A 21969-nucleotide genomic window follows, 5' to 3' on the forward strand; every position below is an offset into this window, starting at 1 on the left:
AGTTTGCTGACTTCTGCATTATCTCACTGGGTTAATGAAGCTTCCTAAATGATCATATATACTAAGATTATTAAACTGTTAGGTAAATGGAAAAGCGTTTTCTCACTAGCCTTGTTCCCCACCCTGCTATCACTTTCTGCCACACTGCTGGCACTGAGACTGATAGGGCTTTACTCAATTGTTCCTAAGGTTAAGAGCAGTCTATGACAAACCAATTTAAGAACAGCTGTCAACTCCAAGGATATACAACAACCCATAAGGGTTTGAGTTGCGACCCGACCAGATTCTGAAGTTTTAATAGATCAAGCTGCCTGCCTTGTGGCCAAGAAGCAAAGCGACAAGTTGTTGCCATAATCCATGGAGAGACAATAGTGATCTGGATGGGTTGGTAGAAATAGGGGACTAAGAACAGTAGACAGACTGTAGATGTATTTAGGATTAGGCACTCGCTTGGATGAGAATTGATTGCAGTGTTTTGTACCTGTCCCATAGGATAAAAGAAATTGATGACACTTTAAAAAGTAATTTTTTAAGTGCTACCTAAATTTAGTTGAATATCATCGCGCTTTTAGTTATTAATAACCATTTAAAATATATTGGTTTGCGTGATTTACTGACTCCCTCCACCCCAGTGGAGCATATTTTTATTTTTTCAACATAAAAGTGGAAATACTATTTCTGAAAAAAAAAATCTGCATTCATCACAATCCAAATTCGGGAATCACTGCGAGGAGACACTTTTTCTCAGTTTCCAGACTCTCTTTTCCAGATATTTACCTTCACCTCCCCGACTCCCACGGCTCCAGGGAACCCAGCCACACACCCCGGCCCGCCTCGGACGCTTAGCCTTCCTCCCCACGCTCCTGTTCCCTCCGCCCCACTCTCCCGCCCATTGGGAAGCTCCGCCCTCTCCAGTTCCGCAACCCAACTCCTTCCCTCCTACCGTCGCTTTCCCGTCTCTCCGCCCCCATGGCTGCTTTCGATTGGCTAAGTTGCCTGTGCCGCGGCAGGGGATGCAGCACAACCTTGTTCTGATTGGCTAAAGCGTAACTGGCCTCTTATGATTGGCCGATAAGAGAAGACAGCAAGTGTGACTGCGCTCCGGGGTGTGTGGACGCTGCTTTGTTGCCTGAGGGGGCTGGCGGTGGAAGTTAAAGGGGTCGCGAGCTAACGCTTCTCCGGACCTGCTGTCGTAGTCGTTGCAGGCACTACGCCCAGAATCCTTTAGCGTAGGAGTCGCGCCCACAGCAGCTATGAGCGGCGGGGTGTACGGGGGAGGTGAGTGAGTGCGGCCGGACGAAGAGAGCGCGCCTTCTCGGCGTGCAGGGTCTGTGACCGCCGTGCCCAGCGCTCCCCTCCCCGGCGGCCCCTTCCGGTCTCCCCCTTTCCGGACCCTGTCCGCCCCGCCCCCGGAGCCCACCCAGCTCAGCGAGCGCCCCTGGCGCCCAGAGTCGGCGCCCCCTGCGGCCCCTTCCAGCCTCGGCCGGGAAAGGAGCAGGGTCTGGGGAGAGCGCGCCGGCGTCTGGGCTGGGCGGCAGCCCCTTCTAGGGACCGGCCCTCTGGCCGCGGCGAGACCCACCGGCCCCGGGGGCGCGTGTCTCCAGTGTCCCTGTAGCTCGGCTCTGTCGGAGTGCGCGCGCGCGCATGTTTAAACTTGCGAGGTCCCAGCAGTTTGCGAGCGCGGATGGTTTCCGCAACGTCAAATAGATGGTAAAACGAGCCGCGAGAGGTAGAATTGATTGGAGGAGTGGAGGCCACTCAGGACGCTGCCTTCTCTCCGTGCGTCCTCAGCTCTCCCGCTGCCCCACACCTTTCAGTAACTCCTACCAGTTTGTTGACTCGATTCTCCAGTTACTGATGCGCGGGTCTGCTCAGGATTAATTTAGGGGTTTATGTAATTTAAGGATGCTCTCCTTGGGCTGTGATGTGGTAGCAATATAATCATGGGCCTGGGAGTCACACAAACCTGGGCTGCAGTATTAGCCTCACCGTTTATTTAGCGCTCTGAACTTGGGCAAGTTACTTAACTTCCCAACTGCCAGGCTCCACTTTTGGAATGATCATTCCTACCCAAGAGGGGTGATTACGTAGTTTAAATGAGATAATGCTATACCTGCTACTCAGAGTGGTCCATGGATCAACAGTGTCAGCATCACCTGTAAGCTTTTTAGAGATGCAGAATTGCAAGCCCCATTCTAAATCTACTGAATCGGAGCCTTCATTTTGCAAAATACCTATATGAAGCACTGATGTATATGATTCATGTTTTGTGTTGTGTTTCATGAGTTAGAGCACAAGGACACAAATTCGTAACAACCACAGGAGATGATACTATTATGTCCATATTATTGAAGAAGAAAATGAGGTATAGCAAAGAATAACTGGCTCAAAGTTATGTAACTTCCAGTAAGTGGAGAACAGGAATCTCTGGATTAAAAGCATTTCAGTAAAATGCTTTCTCGTTAAAAAAAAAAATGTGTTTTTTTGATTGTTTCTCCATAAGTCGTTTTTCAAGTCTATAACCATGGCATATTTATGCATGGATTATTCAGAATAAACGTTCTGTTTCTCATTTACTTATGTACAGAAATACGTCTTAAAGTCTATTTCACATATAAAGTATTGAAAACTCAAAAGGGTATGGTTTTGTGTTTGAACTACCACTGTTAACGGCTACTGTTTGTAGTGGGTCACATTTTCTAAAGGATTTACGGTGAAAAGCAACCAAGCCTCCTACCTAAATTTTGTGTAATTAGTTTAGTGAAGAGGTCTTTGTAGTTCAGATTGAAAAATTTATGGCCATTTTATTCTGGTAATTATTTGTGACCAGACCTGACACTGATATTCAGCTTTAGGTGTAATGCGTAATTCATCCAGATATCTGAACTTTCTAACTGGTTTCTGGGCTTACTCATTACTCCTGTGATCATCTTTCATGGTACTCCTTCAAACACCTCTGCATGATAAAATTAAACTTGTAGCATCTTAGTACGCTGATGGACAGTGACTGTAATGGAGTATGTGGTAGGGACTTGATCATGGGAATCTAGTAACCACAATGTTGCTCATGTAATTGCACATTAATGATACCAAGAAAAAAGATATTTGATACAACCATTAAAAAAAAATTTTTAAACATGTACTACCAGCCCTCCTTTGATATAATAAACTGTTAGTTTCCTGAACACCCACCACCACCACCACCACCACCAAAATCTCTAACCTTAACATTTTCTCAGAATCATCTTGCCCATGAGTTTGGGCATCCTTGTCCAAATAAAAAAATAAAACATTCAGTATCTTATTGGAATGCTTTAAGACCTGGTTAGAAAATTGTTGCCATTCCTTCATGTTTTCTGAGAAAAATCATCACTCAAATTTGGAAGCCATTTACTCTGGGAAGAACATCAAAATCCTCAAAAAAATGAAAACAACATTTGTAGTAGAAAAGGGTTCCAACCCTTGAGGATTTTTACCCTTTGGAAATTGCATCCTAGTTTTTAAATATCCAAACCTCTGTGATTATGATAGTAAGCCTCCCATCTCCCTTTGCCATTCTGTTTTGGGTTTTTTGGTCCTTAGATTTATTTCCTTACCTTGCTTTGTTAAAAACTATTTATTACCATTGGTAAAAGGAAAATGAGTAGATGCAAAACTCTAAGAATCAAGAGCTTTACTCAGATTAAAATTCCATTGTGTCCAGTTGACCATACTAATTAAGACAGGAAAATAACTGATTTCATGAATAAAATAACTGATTTGTTTAACTGACGTATATGAAGGCATTCATGATTCTCATGTGTTTGCCTCCAGTGACTGTGGCCACTGTCTGGTAAGTGCTGCTGAGATTAGGTTGGGCAGGATGGGGAAGAAAGGCCATAGTGCTTCATATGCTGAATTTGAGGTACCCACGGGCGATCAGGTGGAATTGATGTTGTACAGTAAGAAGTTACAGTAAATAAGTTTGAGCTAGGGATCTGGAGGAAGGTGAGAGCTGGAGAGAGAGATTGGAGATTGGAATTATTAGTATTTAGGTAGACGTTGATGCTGTAGGAGTGGAACAGATTACCCAAGAAAGGGTAAACAGGGGAGGAGTCCCCAAGTCTACAGATAGATATTTATTATATAGTGGATCCTGGGGGTTAGGGGTGCTGACTTCCTGCATAGTCAAAAACCCAAGTATAATTTCAATTCCCCAAACTTGGCAAACTTAGATGATACCTTCATTTTAATGATTTTTACTTGGCCTATAGAATTATACCTTGAACTCTTACTCTTCAGAGCCCCTATTTTTTTTGTTGGGGTGAGTTTTAGGGTTTTGCTGAGTTTCTTCTCATTGCATGGAGTATAATACCCTCAGTGTAGGGGGAAAATGTCACCTATATGCACTGGATATCTTCCCTTTGCCCCTCCAGATCCATTTTCCAACCATTTCCAGCCTATCCTTGAAGGCTGACCTTTATAGACTGCATCAGTGGGCTCTCTTCATGTCGTTTGGGTGGTAGTAGGGTAACCATACTTCCCATTTTGTGCCTCATGTCCTGTTATAATTATTAATAGGGCCCCCTTTCACATTCAAAAGTGGCTCAGTTTGGATGAGAAATTTTAAGATCACCCTTGCTCATGGGGAGGGGTAGGAGAGAGGTTGACATATTTATTAGTCTGGTTGCTTCCCTTCAGAGTTAGCTAAGGCTGACTGCATCCCTCAGCTGAAGGTCACAGCTCCTGTCATGTAGTGCTCTTAACACAGCTCTCTGGGCTTTGATATCGGTTTTGTCTATGTTTCTTCATTTCTAAGGGTGGCAACAGATTTCTGTTACTATTAGTCCTAGCGTACCAAGCTGTCCCTTTTGAGTTTTCTATATTGTGCCTCTATCTTTGTAAATAGTCCTTCTAATAAGTAAACTTTCACAAATTACCAAATTTTAATGTACCATCCCTTTCCTGATTGAACCTCTACTGATACACATTGTATGACTTGTTATATTTTAATTAAATGAATCTTTAAGTTGTCTTTAGAAGTAGATTCAGTTAGTAATATGAATGTAATTTTTATAGAGCTTTCACATACATTCTCATTTTAAGCATGTTAAGTTCTCTTGATTTTCACATGATACTCATAAGCTGTTTATGTTAATTATCCTTTCATCTTTTTAGATGAAGTTGGAGCCCTTGTATTTGACATTGGATCCTATACTGTGAGAGCTGGTTATGCTGGTGAGGACTGTCCCAAGGTACGTGTGATGGGAGAGTTAATTGGATATGTACAGGCCATTTATGTGGAATTAAATTTGTGCAGAAATTCTTACTCAACTATGGTAAGATGTAGTTGGAAAAAAAAATGACTCCTTGATAAATCAGGTAAAACTTGTATATCATATTTTTTATTCTTACAGGTGGATTTCCCTACAGCTATTGGTATGGTGGTAGAAAGAGATGATGGAAGCACATTGATGGAAATAGATGGTGATAAAGGCAAACAAGGCGGTCCTACCTATTACATAGATACTAATGCCCTGCGTGTTCCTAGGGAGAATACAGAGGCCATTTCACCACTAAAAAATGGGATGGGTACGATGCTTTTTTCCTATGGCTTTGATTATAAATATAGAGTATGCATGGTACATTTTAGGTATAAGGCAAGGGTTTCTTTTAAGTTTAACATCAGCAATTCTTCTGTTCTGTTTTGTTTTTATTCCACAAAGTGATATTCCAGGCATTGAGAATAGAAAGAAACATAAAACATGTTCCTTTTCCTAAAGAAGCTCATATAGATAGATGTATATATGCAAAAATGTGGGATAAGTGCTACAATGTAGCTATGTTTGATAAACAGTGGAATTAGAGAAGAGAGGTATTTATCAGTGGGAGTCACTGATGGTTTTCACCAAGTAGGTAACTTTTGTATTGAATCCTGATCCATCAATAAGAATTCGCTGACTGATAAGGCTGGGTAAAGCAGAGCAACCAGCATCTATGAAGAGATGAAGCTGTGGAAGAAGTGTTTAGGAATGTCATCAATTACATACGGTGCATGAGGGCCAGTTGCAGGAAGAGGACAGTCTAATAGGGCATATATACCAGGGTGTATTAATCTGGTAACTGAAAGGTAACTCTGAAGGAATTTAAACATAGACGTGAAAAGTTCATATTTGTCAGCTGGAAAGATTATTCTAACAACAATACTTTGGCTAGATTGGAGAGGATACTAGAGACAGGAAGATCAGTTTAGGACGGTGAGAATCCAGATGAGAACTGAGAGTGTAAATTCTAACACTGACGGTGGAGATCCTTAGGTGTCTTTCAGAGAGATTTAGGAGACAAACAGTACTAAATGATTAAAGGGGAAACCGAAAAGAAAATTATTGAGAAAGTTTCCTAGATTTTTTATTGGGGTGACTGAATAGAGTACCATGCGTTGAGGTAGGAATAGAAGGGGAAGGAGCAAGTTTTATGGTCGTAACAGGCAAGTATATTATAATACCCAAGATCACTCTCAGGTTTAGTTATTCACTAGACAGACTCACAGGACTCAGCATATAATTGTACTAAAAGCTAAGATTTATTACACTAAAAGGATACAAAGCAAAACCAACAATGGGAAAAAAAGGGCATGGAGTGAATTAAGTCCAGAGGAAACCAGTGCAAGCTTCCAAGAGTGTTCTAACAGTGGAGTCATACACGATGTGTTTAATTCTTCCAGCAATGAATTGTAACAGCACGTGTGTTGTCTGCTAGGGGAGCTCATTAGAGACTAAGTACCCAAGGTTTTTACTCAGGGCTGGACATGCAGGTACCCTTTGCTTAGCATGTACCAAACCCCAGACTCCCAGAAGGAAAGAAGGTGTTCAGCGTAAACTATTATTAGTACGGTTTAGGCACAGTGAGCTTCTCTTATTATTTAGGGAATGTTTTATATCCTCATAGCGAACTGTTTACCAGTCAAATTACCAGATGCCAGCCAAGGGTCCATTAACCCTTTATACAACAAGTAAATGAGTTTGTTACTGAACTCAGAGTATTTGAATATAGGTGCTGTTTTAGTAAGCAGATAAGAAAGATTTTAAGATACGGAGTTGCGTTATATTATCCAGAAAGCATTTGGAATATGAGAAAAGGATTGAGGATGTGGTTCCTTATGAAAACTTGTGTATTTAACCAAAAGACAAGAGGTGGCCATGAAGGAGAATGAGAGGGAACAGTTAGAGATGTAGGAGAAAATTCAGAAGGCCAAAAGAAGAAAAAGTCTTGAAGCATAGAAGTCTAGTAACTGTCATTATTCTCAGCTGTGACATTGAGATTTACACTAAGAACGGGAGAGAGAAGTTAAAACCACCAACGAAGTCCAGTGACTAAAAAAAGATCCTGATAGGCCTGTGGAAGTATATTGTACAAGTAATGACATTGCCTCTTTGGACTGTGGCAGAAAAAGTTTGTAAACTCTTGAGTAGTCAATAGTGTCAGGTAATTTAGATGGGCCAGGTGAGATTACAAATGTGAAGTATCCCCTGGATTTGCTCTTAGAAGGTCATTAGTGACTTAAACAGGTAGCTTCAGTGGAGTGTTTAGGGGGAAGCCAAATTGAAGGCGTATTATATTCTCTTAACTTTTTTTATGTCTGATTTTTTTCAAATGAATTAGAAACTTTTTGAGTGTCAGGACTTGATCATACTATTCTTCTATATTTCATCTTATAATTCTGATTACATACTGTGCCTCTAATAAGTACTGAATAATCTTATTTGGTATTTCAGGTCTGTTAGATAACAATTACATTTGGAATTAGGTCTAGAGGTTGTGATACTGTTGGAGCTGGAGGAAACAAGAAGAGATTCTATATTTGGAAGATAAGGTGGTGTCTATGTAAAGAATTATGTTATGAAGTAGATTTGTAAAATAAGTAGGTTCTGTATACTGAAGTATTGATGCTAAATCATAGAAACAGTCTCTTAAAAGATGCTGTATTTATCTTCAACTAAGCATTGTTTTTAAGGTATTAATCTTATATTCTAGTTGAAGACTGGGATAGTTTCCAGGCTATTTTGGATCATACCTACAAAATGCATGTCAAATCAGAAGCCAGCTTGCATCCTGTTCTCATGTCAGAAGCACCGGTGAGAAAGATATTTTCTAAGTTACTTTAGTTTGTTTTGCTGTGTCTTGTTTTTTCATTTGAAGAGTCTTTCCTTTTTCTTTAAAAAGGCACAAAAATTCATATTTTGAATTTTGATGATTAGGGAAAGGGTTATTAATTTTTAACTACTGTTATAACCTTTATTATTTCAATGATTAAAATAGCAAAAAACAGTAGCAAAGCATCTTCATGGTTCTTGTGCTTATTTTTCTGTTTTTGTTTCCAGGGATTTATTTAACATTTGATTTCCTTGGGCTGCTTTCCATTTAGGTTTATGAATTGTCCCTTACTCCCTACTGGCAGCATACCTGCTTTTATACTCAAATCTCCAGGAGAAAAGACAAATGTTGAACTAGGGCTGGAAATTGCTAGACCAAAGTCTCCTGTGAAATACATTTGATAGAGTCAAATGAGTCCAGAAGGCTAGCATAATGATTATAAATTATCAATATTTTGTTGTTTTAACCTCTAGCTTCCTTTATGAGTACCAGCTATAAGAATCCTGATTTTACTATGTTTTGAAAAGTCTGTAATTTCTAGGATTCATAACAGCAATTTTATTTACTGAATATTGTATTTATCAAATTTATTTACAAATAAATAGAAATAAACATTAAAGATATCATGAAGATTATTTTCCATGGTATTTTTCTCTATTTTTGAAAGATATTATACATCTTTGTTAATAGTACTTAAATGAATCCTGAGATGTCAACATTTTAGTTTTTAAACAGTAACTTGCATTTCTTTTTCCCTCTTCTCAAGTGGAATACTAGAGCAAAGAGAGAGAAACTGACAGAGTTAATGTTTGAACACTACAACATCCCTGCGTTCTTCCTTTGCAAAACTGCAGTTTTGACAGCGTATCCTTGAAAGAGTAATACTCAGCTTTTCTTTAGAAGTAAATGTGGTGCTATAAAAGATGCCCCTAGAAAGAAGACGTTAGCCAATTTTTGCTTGTTCAGAAGTTTGGGTTTTTTTCTCTCTTTTTTTAAATCTCTAGCTAGCTGTCTTTTAGTGTTTCTTATTGGAACTGATCTACTAGAAGATATGAGGGAAATAGAAGAAAAACACTCAAATCCTGCTTGTTAGACAAGGTTTTTTTTTTTACATTAAGGTATCACTGATATATACAATCTTATGAAGGTTTCACCATTCACCTATATTATCAAGTCCCCCCGCAACCCCATTGCAGTCACTGTCCATCAGCATAGTAACATGCTATAGAGTCACTACTTGTCTTCTCTGTGCTAAACTGCCTTCCCTGTGACCTACCTATATTGTGAGTGCTAATTATAATGCCCAACAAGGTTTTTTTTTAATTCTGTTTTTAGAAGGGGAGTGTGAATACAGGGCAGTATTTAAGCCAGTTGGCTTAACTGCCATTTCCTTCCTCCCCTACAAAACTGTCAAAAAGTAGAAATTGGCTATAAATTAAGGTTTAATCACCAAATATTTATTGCAAGCATATTAAAAGATAAACAAGGAAATACTGTGTCCTGATCTCAAAGAATTTATAATATACTATTCTTGTTAAAAGCTGAATAAACAAATTTAAGTAATACTTCCAAATTACATTGGCAAAAGTCATAAAGAAGTATGTGATGAATTTGAATTTTTTGTATAGCAGTTCTGGAAGTTCAATGGAATAATATGGTAGCCTGACAAACCTTTATAAAGAAAGTAGAACTTAGTTATATGATGTGGGGTAAAGGACCTTATAATCTGAGGTCAAGTTTATTGCTTAAAAATTGTGTGATCTTGAATTAGGTACTTAAAATCTGAGCTTCACTTTTTACTCATTTATCCCGTATACCTCCCTGGGTTGCTGTAATATTCAAAACTTTATATGTGTGTGTGTGTGTGTGTGTATATGTATATATATATATATATATATATATATATATGTATGTATGTATCAGAATCACTGGTAACTAACATTTGTTTCTAGAGTTATTTCTTGGAGATGACTTTAGAAAAAGTGTGGAGGAAAATGTATAAACATTTTGTACATTAACTTAGCTTATAGTTGAAAATTTATGTTAGACTTCAGGAAGAGTTGTAAAAACAGGTTTTGGTCGGACTGTAGAGGCCTTGCATGTTAGATTTTGAAAAGTTTGAATTTAAGAATCTAGAGAAGCATTGCAGCTTTTTGAGTAGAGGACAGAGAGTACTAACAGACTCATTGTGTGCATTATCCCACTTAATTTTCATAATCCTGTCAGGCAGTGGAGTCAAAGTAAACACACTGGTCAAAGTCTACAATTTGTAAATGGTAGTCCTGAATTTGAACATAAGTCTGTTTGGCTGCTTCCTACAAACAGTTTGTAAATTGAATTGGCGATGGTTTTATTTTAAAAATTTTTATCATACAAAATTTCTATTGCAGAAGAAGAAAGAATATTATATTGAACCTCCATGTGTCTGTCACCCAGGTTCAATAATTTTCAATGCATAGTTAAGTTGTATTAGCTATAACCCAGCCACTCTCCCTTCTTACCATGATTTTGAAGTAAATCCAAGACATTACATAATTTTTTTCATAAAAACTTTAGTATGTTTCTCTAGAAGATTTTACCATGTGTCTATAAAAAAAATTAAAACTTCCTTTTTTTTAAAAAAAAAGAGTTTAGTATATTTGAATCAGGACCCAAATAACAAAACTCGTACATTGTATGACATTGTGTCTTTTAGGTCTTCCTTAATCTGTACATTCTGCTTCTATCCCCACCTTTTTTTTCCTCTTACAATTTATTTGTATAGGGAAATAGACTGTCCTGTAGAATTTCCCATATTTCTGGAATTTCCTGACTGGTGTCTGCTTACTGTGTTCTTCTGGCCCAGTGGTTCGCAAACATTTTAACACCCAGAGCTTTTATTTATGTGTTGTATCTGGCAATATTTACCGTATTAGAAGTTAAAACAGAAACTTAAAATTTATGTTTATTGTCATTTTAAGTAAATTAATAATAAATCCATTACATTTTAAAATAACTAAGATATTTTAATGAAAGTAATTGTTTTCCAAAACCAAAAAATTATGAGAAGAATGGCATCACTTTACATTATTTCAGATCTCTTTAACATCAGGCTTAATAGCAGAAATTAGATTCTCATATCTGGCTTTTGCATTTAGTCTGTTGTGCATCACATTTGACATAGCCTCTAGAAAATTCTTTATTTTTTTTACACTTTCTTACACTTTAAAAAATTACTGGGGACTCCAAAGAGCTTTAGTTTCTGTAGGTTTTATCTACCAAATTACTGTTTGAGAAATTAAAACAGAATTCTTTTAACATTTATTTATTCTTTAAAAATAACAAAAATAGACCCATTAATGTTAGCATACAATTTTTATGGAAAAGATAAACTGTTTTCCAAGACAAAAATATTTTAGTGAGAAAAAGGTAGCATTGTTTTATCTGACTTAATTGATGATTGCTAGGTTCTCTTACCTGCCAGCTTCAGGCTCTGTCCTCATTGATGCCCCCAGCTAGGCTTCAGCTGTCCACCCTCCGAGCGGTGCACTGTTTGAAAGGGCACTGAATCAAAAGGTAGCAGAATCACAGAACTCATCAGTGCAGCTCTGATTTTCTAGAGTGAATTGCTCTCTGTTCTTTCTGCATTTTTATTGGGCCCTTGAAGTCCTGTACTTGAAGAGTTTAGCAGTCCACTAGAGATTTGTTAGATTTTATATGCAGATTTTGGTTTTCACCCCTTCTGTGGTTTTCTTGCTTCCAGGATTTCTATCTTAAATGTCAGCTTTTCTTACTGCCTTAAACTCCTTTTTCTGTTCACTCAAGCTGGAGTTTTCCACCACTGCTTTCCTAAGCCATAGCCAGGGAGCTGGGAAATGCTTTCAGGCAAGGAAGCTGCAAACTTGTAATTCTTCCAGTTGCAGTTTTATGAGAATAAATTCTGACTGCTTTTGAAAACTTTCCAATAACTTAATTTAGCCAGATACTATAATTGTTAGTTATAGGAGGGCTCACATACTTTTTTTTTTTGTTTTTTTCAGGTGCAATGAATTTTTAAAAAAATTTTTTATTAAGATATTATTGATATACACTCTTACAAAGGTTTCACATGAAAAAACAATGTGGTTACTACATTTACCCATATTATCAAGTCCCCACCCATACCCCACTGTAGTTACTGTCCATCAGTGTAGTAAGATGCCACAGATTCACTGTTTGCCTTCTCCGTGCTACACTGTTTTCAGCATGAACCCCCACACCATGTGTACTAAACATAATACCCCTCAGTCCCCATCCCCCTCCCTCCCAACCAGCCAGCCCTCCAACACCCCTCCCTTTGGTAACCACTAGTCCCTTCGTAGAGTCTGTGAGTCTGCTGCTATTTCATTCCTTCAGTTTTGCTCCATTGTTATACTCCACAAATGAGGGAAATAATTTGACACTTGTCTTTCTCCACCTGGCTTATTTCACTGAGCATAATATCCTCTAGCTCCATCCATGTTGTTGCAAATGGTAGGATTTGTTTCTTTCTTATGGCTGAATAGTATTCCATTGTGTATATGTACCACATCTTCTTTATCCATTCATCTGCTGATGGACACTTAGGTTGCTTCCATTTCTTGGCTATTGTAAATAGGGCTGCGGTAAACATAGGGGTGCATCTGTCTTTTTCAAACTGGGCTGCTGCATTCTTAGGGTAAATTCCTAGAAGTGGAATTTCTGGGTCAAATGGTATGTCTATTTTGAGCTTTTTGAGGAACCTCCATACTGCTTTCCACAGTGGTTGAACTAATTTACATTTCCGCCAGCAGTGTAGGAGGGTTCCCCTTTCTCCACACCTCGCCAACATTTATTGTTGTTTGTCTTTTGGATGGTGGCAATCCTTACTGGTGTGAGGTGATATCTCATCGTGGTTTTAATTTGCATTTCTCTGATGACTAGCGATGTGGAGCATCTTTTCATGTGTCTGTTGGCCATCTGAATTTCTTCTTTGGAGAATTGTCTCTTCATATCCTCTGCCCATTTGTTAATCGGGTTATTTGCTTTTTGGGTGTTGAGGTGTGTAAGTTCTTTATATATTTTGAATGTTAACCCCTTGTCAGATATGTCATTTACAAATATATTCTTCCATACTGTAGGATGCCTTTTTTGTTCTTTTGATGGTGTCCTTTGTTGTACAGAAGCTTTTTAGTTTGATGTAGTCCTATGTGTTCATTTTTGCTTTTGTTTCTCTTGCTCGAGGAGATGCATTCAGGAAGAAGTTGCTCATGTTTATATTGAAGAGATTTTTGCCTATGTTGTCTTCTAAGAGTTTTCTGGTTTCATGACTTACATTCAGGTCTTTAATCCATTTTGAGTTTATTTTTGTGTATGGGGTTAAACAATAATCCAGTTTCATTCTCTTACATGTAGCTGTCCAGTTTTGCCAGCACCAGTTGATGAAGAGGCTGTCATTTCCGCATTGTATATCCATGGCTCCTTTATTGTATATTAATTGACCATATATGGTTGGGTTTATATCTGGGCTCTCTAGTCTGTTCCATTGGTCTATGGTTCTGTTCTTGTGCCAGTACCAAATTGTTTTGATTACTGTGGCTTTGTAGTACAGCTTGAAGTTGGGGAGCAAGATCCCCCCAGCTTCATTCTTCCTTCTCAGGATTGCTTTGGCTATTTGGGGTCTTTTGCAGTTCCATATGAATTTTAAAACGATTTGCTCTAGTTCATTGAAGAATGCTGTTGGTATTTTGATAGGGATTGCGCTGAAGCTGTAGATTGCTTTAGGTAGGATGGCCATTTTGACAATATTAATTCTTCCTACCCATGAGCATGGGATGTATTTCCATTTATTAGTATCTTCTTTAATTTCTCTCATGAGTGTCTTGTGTCTTGTAGTTTTCAGAGTATTAGTCTTTTACTTCCTTGCTTAGGTTTATTCTAGGTATTTCATTCTTTCTGATGCAAGTGTGAATGGAATTGTTTTCCTGATTTCTCTTTCTGCTAGTTCATCATTAGTGTATAGGAATGCAACAGATTTCTGTGTATTAATTTTGTATCCTGCAACTTTGCTGTATTCCGATATTAGATCTAGTAGTTTTGGAGTGGATTCTTTATGGTTTTTTTATGTACAATATCATGTCATCTGCAAACAGGGACAGTTTAACTTCTTCCTTGCCAATCTGGATGCCTTTTATTTCATTGTGTTGTCTGATTGCCATGGCTAGGACCTCCAGAACTATGTTGAATAGAAGTGGGGAGAGTGGGCATCCTTGTCTTGTTCTTGATCTTAAAGGAAAAGCTTTCAGTTTCTTGCCGTTAAGTATAATGTTAGCTGGACATAATGAATTTTAAGTGTTTAAACAGATAATGGGAAAAGTATTGTAGGCAGCTGAATTGGGCCTGGCACACACAAGAAAAGATCTGGGGTACAGATGTGGATTTGGAATTTGTCAAGTGTTTAACTGTTATCTGAAGCCAAAGAAATGGATGAGTTAAACCAGCAAGAGCATGTCAAGAGAGATGTAGGGTTAAGGGTAGAAAACCAAGGAATGGGGTAGGGATAATCAGAGGAAAAGAGATCTGAGAATAAATGGCCAGAAAGATAGTTTAGTGATTTATCTTTGCTATCACTGGTACTCTACTGACCTCTAGTGAACTATAAACAAACATTATTTTACGCTCTATTAGTACAAAGTGATACAGCAACACCAGACTAAAAAGGGGCATAGAAGTATGTGAAACTAATTGTAGCAACCAGTTTTTCTGGCCACAAAGATATGAAACTAGAAATAAATTGTGGAAAGAAAATGAAAAATCCCACAAACACATGGAGGCTTCACAATATGCTCCTAACTAACCAATGGATTAATGACCAAATAAAAACAGAGTGAGGCAATATATGGAGACAAACAACAACAATAATTCAACACCACAAAATTTGTGGGACGTAGCGAAGACTGTGCTAAGAGGAAAGTATATTGCAATACAGCCTACCTCAGGAAAGAAGAACAATCCCATATGAGTAGTCTAAACTCACAATTAACAAAACTAGAAAAAGAAGAATAAATGAGGCCCAAAGTCAGTAGGAGGGACATAATAAGAATTAGACCAGAAATAAATAAAATCAAGAAGAATAAAACAATAGAATCAATGAAAGCAAGAGTTGGTTCTTCAAGAAAATAAACAAAATAGATAAACCCCTAGACAGACTTATCAAGAAAAAAAGAGAGTCTACACACATAAACAGAATCAGAAATGAGAAAGGAAAAAATCACTGTGGACACCACAGAAATAAAAAGAATTATTAGAGAATACTATGAAAAATGATATGCCAACAAACTGGATAACCTAGAAGAAATGGACAACTTTCTACAAAAATACAACCTTCCAAGCCTGACCCATAAAGAAACAGAAAATCTGAACAGACCAATTACCAGCAAGGAAATCAAATTAGTAATAAAAAACCTACCTAAGAACAAAATGCTTGGACCAGATGGCTTCACTGCTGAATTTTATCAAACATTTAGTGAAGACCTAATACCCATCCTCCTCAAAGTTTTCCAAATAGTAGAAGAAGAGGGAATACTTCCAAACTCATTCTGTGAGGCCAGCATCACTCTAATACCAAAACCAGGCAAAGACATCATGAAAAAAGAAAATTACAGAACAATATCCCTGATGAACGTAGAAACAAAAATACTCAACAAAATATTAGCAAACCGGATTCAAGAATACATCATAAAGACCATCCATCATGATCAAATAGGATTTATTCCAGGGATGGAAGGATGGTACAACATTCGAAAATCCATCAACATCATCCACCACATTAACAAAAAGAAGGACAAAAACCACATGATCATCTGCATAGATGCTGAACTAGCATTTGACAAAATTCAACATCCATTCATGATAAAAACTCTCAACAAAATGAGTATAGAAGGCAAGCACCTCAACATAATAAAGGCCATATATGACAAACCCACAGCCAACATTATACTTAACAGTGATAAACTGAAAGCTTTTCCTTTAAGATCAGTAACAAGACAAGGATGCCCACTCTCCCCACTTGTATTCAACATAGTTCTGGAGGTCCTAGCCATGGCAATCAGACAACACAAAGAAATAAAAGGCATCCAGATTGGCAAGGAAGAAGTTAAACTGTCCCTGTTTGCAGATGACATGATATTGTACATAAAAAACCATAAAAAGTCCACTCCAAAACTACTAGATCTAATATCGGAATACAGCAAAGTTGCAGGATACAAAATTAATACACAGAAATCTGTTGCATTCCTATACACTAATGATGAACTAGCAGAAAGAGAAATCAGGAAAACAATTCCATTCACACTTGCATCAGAAAGAAATACCTAGAATAAACCTAAGCAAGGAAGTAAAAGACCAATACTCTGAAAACTACAAGACACAAGACACTCATGAGAGAAATTAAAGAAGATACTAATAAATGGAAACACATCCCATGCTCATGGGTAGGAAGAATTAATATTGTCAAAATGGCCATCCTGCCTAAAGCAATCTATAGCTTCAGTGCAATTCCTATCAGAATTCCAATAGCATTCTTCAATGAACTAGAGCAAATAGTTGTAAAATTCATACAGAACCACAAAAGACCCCAAATAGCCAAAGCAATCCTGAGAAGGAAGAATAAAGTTGGGGGTTTATGCTCCCCAACTTCAGGTTCTACTATAAAGCCTCAGTAATGAAAACAGTTTGGTACTGGCACAAGAACAGAACCATAGACCAATTGGACAGAATAGAGAGCCCAGATATAAACCCAAGCATATTTGGTCAATTAATATATGATAAAGGTGCCATGGATATACAATGGGGAAATGACAGCCTCTTCAACAACTGGTGTTGGCAAAACTGGACAGCTACATGTAAGAGAATGAAACTGGATTATTGTCTAACCCCATACAGAAAAGTAAACTCAAAATGGATTAAAGACCTGAATGTAAGTCATGAAACCATAAAACTCTTAGAAGAAAACACAGGCAAAAATCTCTTGAATATAAACATGAGCAACTTTTTCTTAATCGCATCCCCTAGGGCAAGGGAAATAAAAAGAAAAATGAACACATAGGACTACATCAAACTAAAAAGCTTCTGTACAGCAAAGGACACCATCAGCAGAACAAAAAGGCATCTTAGAGTATGCAGAGTATATTTGTAAATGAAATATCCGACAAGGGTTTAACATCCAAAATATATAAAGAACTCACACGCCTCAACACCCAAAAAGCAAATAACCCAATTAAAAAAAAGCCGAAGATGTGAACAGACACCTCTCCAAAGAAATTCATATGGTCAACAGGCACTTGGAAAGACGCTCCACATCACTAATTATCAGGGAAATGCAAATTAAAACCACAATGAGATATCAACTCACCAGTTAGGATGGCCAACAGAAAAGACTAGAAACAATAAATGCTGGTGAGGATGTGGAGAAAGGGGAACCCTCCTACACTGCTGGTGGGAATGTAAGCTAGTTCGACCATTGTGGAAAGCAATATGGAGGTTCCTCAAAAAGCTCAAAATAGACATACCATTTGACCCAGAAACTCCACTTCTAGGAATTTACCCTAAGAATGCAGCAGCCCAGTTTGAAAAAGACAGATGCACCCCTATGTTTACTGCAGCACTATTTACAATAGCCAAGAAATGGAAGCAACCTAAGGGTCCATCAGTAGATGAATGGATAAAGAAGATGTGGTACATATACACAATGGAATATTATTCAGCCATAAGAAGAAAATAAATCCTACCATTTGCAACAACATGGATGGAGCTAGAGGGTATTATACTCACTGAAATAAGTCAGGCAGAGAGACAAATACCAAATGATTTCCCTCATTTGTGGGGTGTAACAACAAAGCAAAACTGAAGGAACAAAATAGCAGCAGATTCACAGATTCCAAGAAGGGACTAGTGGTTACCAAAGGGGAGGGGTGGGGGACGGAGGTGGGGAGGTAGGGAGAAGGGGATTGTGGGGTATCATGATGTGCACATGTGTGTGGGGTCACAGGGAAGGCCGTGTAGCTCAGAGAAGACAAATAAGGACTCTCGCATCTTAGTGCATGTTGGACAGTGACTGCAGTGGGGTGTGTGGGGTGATGTATAGGGTGATAATAAGGGTGAATGTAATAAGCACATTGTTTTTCTTGTGAACCTTCATAAGTGTGTATCAATGATACCTTAATAAAAAACATTCATTATGTCCAAAACTGAATTTATCTTCTCTCCCCTCAACATAATTCCTTCTCCTTCTGTGTATCTTTTATTTTTAATTGCCCAGACCAGAAATGTTTCTCCTCAATCCTTCAAGTTAGTAAGTCTTTAAGGCCAATCTATTCCCACTTCCACCCTCAACCATCACTCAAATCCATTTATTTCTATCCATTGCCACTGTATTAAGTTCAAACTATTGCCAGGCTTACTGCTACACTTCTTGTCTTTCCCATTCTCCACACTGCAGCTCTAATAATCTTTGTAAATTGCCAACCTCCTTTAAGCCAGAATCTTCTTTCACAGTCTTTCCTTCATTCTTTCAGGCACTACTGAACTAACGCTTCCCTGACCTCACCATGCTCTCTTGCTTCCCAGCCTTATGTGCTCCTACTGTTCCCTGACCTCCTCCTCAGCTTTCACTTGGATTTTCCAGGGATTGGTTGTGTGGTCTTGCCTTTATAACCCCCAGGGCATCCTAAGCTGTCCTTTTTCAGCTTTACTGATCTGAAACAGGATGACCTTCAGGGCAGAGACAGTTTTGGTTAACCTTTATATGTCTGCAGTGCTTAAGGAGTGCCACTACTGCCCCCGGCCCTCCTAAGTACCAGACTCATTACTAGGCACATAATAGATGCTCAGTAAATATTTGACCAAGTGAATGGCCCTACTCCTAAACTTTGCTTTACAGTGTTCACGGGATATATGCCTTCTGCAGCACGGAGCTGTGGAAAATGGGATCTTGCCAGTATTCACTGCTGTTGAATCCATTGGAATAGCTCTTCTCATTGAACTAGGGGAGATGGGAACTCAGCTGCCAAACTGCTGAACTAGTTCTTTAATGCTATGTGAGAATGGTTTTAGTTCCTAGCTCAAATGCACAACCTCCCACTGTTCAGGTTTCTGTAGATTTTGTTAAATGCTTTTCAGTTCGTTGTAAGCGCTTTGATCTACCTCCAGATATTTTGAATGAATGATGGTGCCAGTTTTGACTAGCTTAACAAATGTCTGTCTCTGGCATAAAGGTTTCCCCAAGCTTGTCACACCAGTCTTTTGGAAATCCTGCCTGTTGTACTTCGTTGTTAAGCAAGAGTTGTTATTTGATACCAGTTTGCATCCCTAGATTTCCTTGAACACATTTTAAGCCATAATACACAAATGCCTTATTAAAGCTTCTCCTTTACAATACACATTATTTGAGTTGTCGTGATGCTTTCTTTTCCTTAATGCTTTAAACTAGATTTGCTAATGGCCGTTCTACTGGGCTTATTTTGGACAGTGGAGCCACTCATACCACTGCAATTCCAGTTCATGATGGCTATGTCCTTCAGCAAGGTAAATGTATTCAACTAGGGTGCTCTGAGGTATTGCTAACTATCAGGAGGACAGATAATTAAATAAAGCAATGGATTGGACTATCAAAGCATATTAGTTTCCAAATAATGTCTTTTTTTAAATTAAGCATTATTTTAGTCTTTAGTATGTAACGTATATTTAAAACTGAAATATGGCTTCATTCATGCTTTGAGGGATAGTCTGGTTGATTCAATTTGAAAAAAATTATTCATATATAAATACATAAAGGAAATTTGTTCCAAGGAGTTTAGATGTAATGTTCTCTTAGCTTTGTTTAATCTGTTTGATAGGCATTGTGAAATCCCCTCTTGCTGGAGACTTCATTACTATGCAGTGCAGAGAACTCTTTCAAGAAATGAATATAGAACTGATTCCTCCATATATGATTGCATCAAAAGTAAGTGATGATTGGATTTTATGTTTGGAATTTATCTCCAATACCCTACCCCATGTCATGAACTGTGTTAACCTAGCACATGCTCTTGGTACTCAGGAAGCTGTTCGTGAAGGATCTCCAGCAAACTGGAAAAGAAAAGAGAAGTTGCCACAGGTTACAAGGTCTTGGCATAATTACATGTGTAACGTAAGTACCCCTGTTCTCTTTATGAAAGTGTTATAGACTGTAAGTCTTTGAATAGAATATGAGCACTTTATATTTTCAATTATATTTTACAAACAATGTTAATAGCACTTTTGAGGTGTAGGGAGTTGTTGGAGTCCAGCTCCAGTGGGGGGGTTTGAAGCCCAAAAGGATGAGACAGAGTCGGTGTATGGAGAGACAGGACATGGAGTCAGATGGAGGTAGTCTCTCAACAAAGTGCCGATGACAGCTTTATTTATACCATTTTGCACAAGGATATGATTATTTTTTTTATTATTCTGATGATTAATTAGTATAGGCAGTTGGTTAATAAGTATAGGCAAGCTTTTTTCTTTTACTTTCTAATCTATTCATGGTTGGTCAAGTGTTAGACAGGTGATTGTTTTTCTGTTCCTTGACCAAAACTTTTCCTATCAACATGTACTCTATTGTGTTTTACGTTTCTATGCAACGTAGTTTCTAAGAAGTGCATGTGACCATAGTATTTTATGCAGGTTGGTAGTACAAAGGTTCTCAACTCTTTCTATCTCATCATTGTTCCAGAACTGTTGTAATTTAAATGTTTTATACTTCAGTTTCTAATGCAAATGTTTAAAATTGTGTTTCTTCTTACTCAGAGTCCTTGCTTTGTAGATTTATATCATTGAAGTGACTTAGCTGTCCAGGAATGTGGTCCAGTTTCATTAAGAAAATGTTATAAAAGTATAGATTGCAAAGACAGATTTCAGTAACCTATTTCTTAAAACTTTTTTTTTTATCCATAGTGTGTTATCCAGGATTTTCAAGCTTCAGTACTTCAAGTATCAGATTCAACTTATGATGAACAGTATGTTTTATTTTGTCTACAAGACTTATAATTTAATAGCTCATTAAAACTTTCATACTCGTTTTTTAAAAATTGTATACTTCATAAATGAGAGATATTGATTTGTTTAGTTGAAAAAAGAGTCATAGAATATGTTTACCTGGTCTAAAGGTGAAAAGTTATATTAGAGAAATACTGTTGATACTTTTGTAATTCATAAGCGTGATGATTGGGTTTCCATGCTTTTGCATGACATGTGCCTCTGTAAAGCCTTGTTACAATGTCAGCACACTAGCCACCGGACTTGAAAAAAATAATAGTAGCATTTTAAAAGAAAATAACATATCCTCCATGTCCTTTCTTACAAGTTGATGGTTCTTTAGTAGCTTATCATTTTGAAGAGGATTGGGTCTTTCGTTTAATGTTGTTTAATGTTTTCAGAGTAGCTGCACAGATGCCCACTGTTCATTATGAATTCCCCAATGGCTACAACTGTGACTTTGGAGCAGAACGGTTAAAGATTCCTGAAGGATTATTTGACCCTTCCAATGTAAAGGTATGAAAGCTTATTTCATAATTAGCCTGGCTTTTCCTGTATAAAGACAAAGTATAATTAAAAAACCTAAATAAGACTTGACTAAAGTTTTGGCAGTGTGGTTTATTGTTTGACATTCTTCTGTGTGACTACTTGTTTTTATTTTGTTGTAGGGATTATCAGGAAATACAATGCTGGGAGTCAGTCACGTTGTCACTACAAGTGTTGGAATGTGCGACATTGATATCAGACCAGTAAGTACCAGTCTCCTGTTTATGGTATACCTCTGAAAGGTATCCTTCAGAGCAATAAGAT

The 21969-nt window shown here is 37.8% G+C and overlaps 1 protein-coding gene and 1 non-coding gene across 2 annotated transcripts in view; both read left to right on the plus strand.

Annotated features, from left to right (window-relative positions):
* The first annotated feature begins 1082 nt into the window (after positions 1-1082).
* ACTL6A (actin like 6A) overlaps positions 1083-21969 on the plus strand; it is a 37988-nt gene continuing 17101 nt past the window's right edge. Inside the window, exons 1-11 of the mRNA XM_036926742.2 lie at positions 1083-1278; positions 5158-5234; positions 5397-5571; positions 8014-8114; positions 8900-8997; positions 19598-19692; positions 20004-20110; positions 20207-20296; positions 21079-21140; positions 21561-21675; positions 21828-21908. Coding sequence (XP_036782637.1) covers positions 1254-1278; positions 5158-5234; positions 5397-5571; positions 8014-8114; positions 8900-8997; positions 19598-19692; positions 20004-20110; positions 20207-20296; positions 21079-21140; positions 21561-21675; positions 21828-21908 — 1026 coding nt within the window. The 5' untranslated portion in view covers positions 1083-1253. The remainder of the gene's footprint in view (positions 1279-5157; positions 5235-5396; positions 5572-8013; positions 8115-8899; positions 8998-19597; positions 19693-20003; positions 20111-20206; positions 20297-21078; positions 21141-21560; positions 21676-21827; positions 21909-21969) is intronic.
* LOC118932927 (small nucleolar RNA U13) lies at positions 21321-21424 on the plus strand. Its single transcript, XR_005032955.2, has one exon. It is a non-coding gene; the product is annotated as a small nucleolar RNA U13 (small nucleolar RNA).

This window comes from Manis pentadactyla, chromosome 1, assembly GCF_030020395.1.
Source record: "Manis pentadactyla isolate mManPen7 chromosome 1, mManPen7.hap1, whole genome shotgun sequence".
Lineage (NCBI taxonomy): Eukaryota > Metazoa > Chordata > Mammalia > Pholidota > Manidae > Manis > Manis pentadactyla.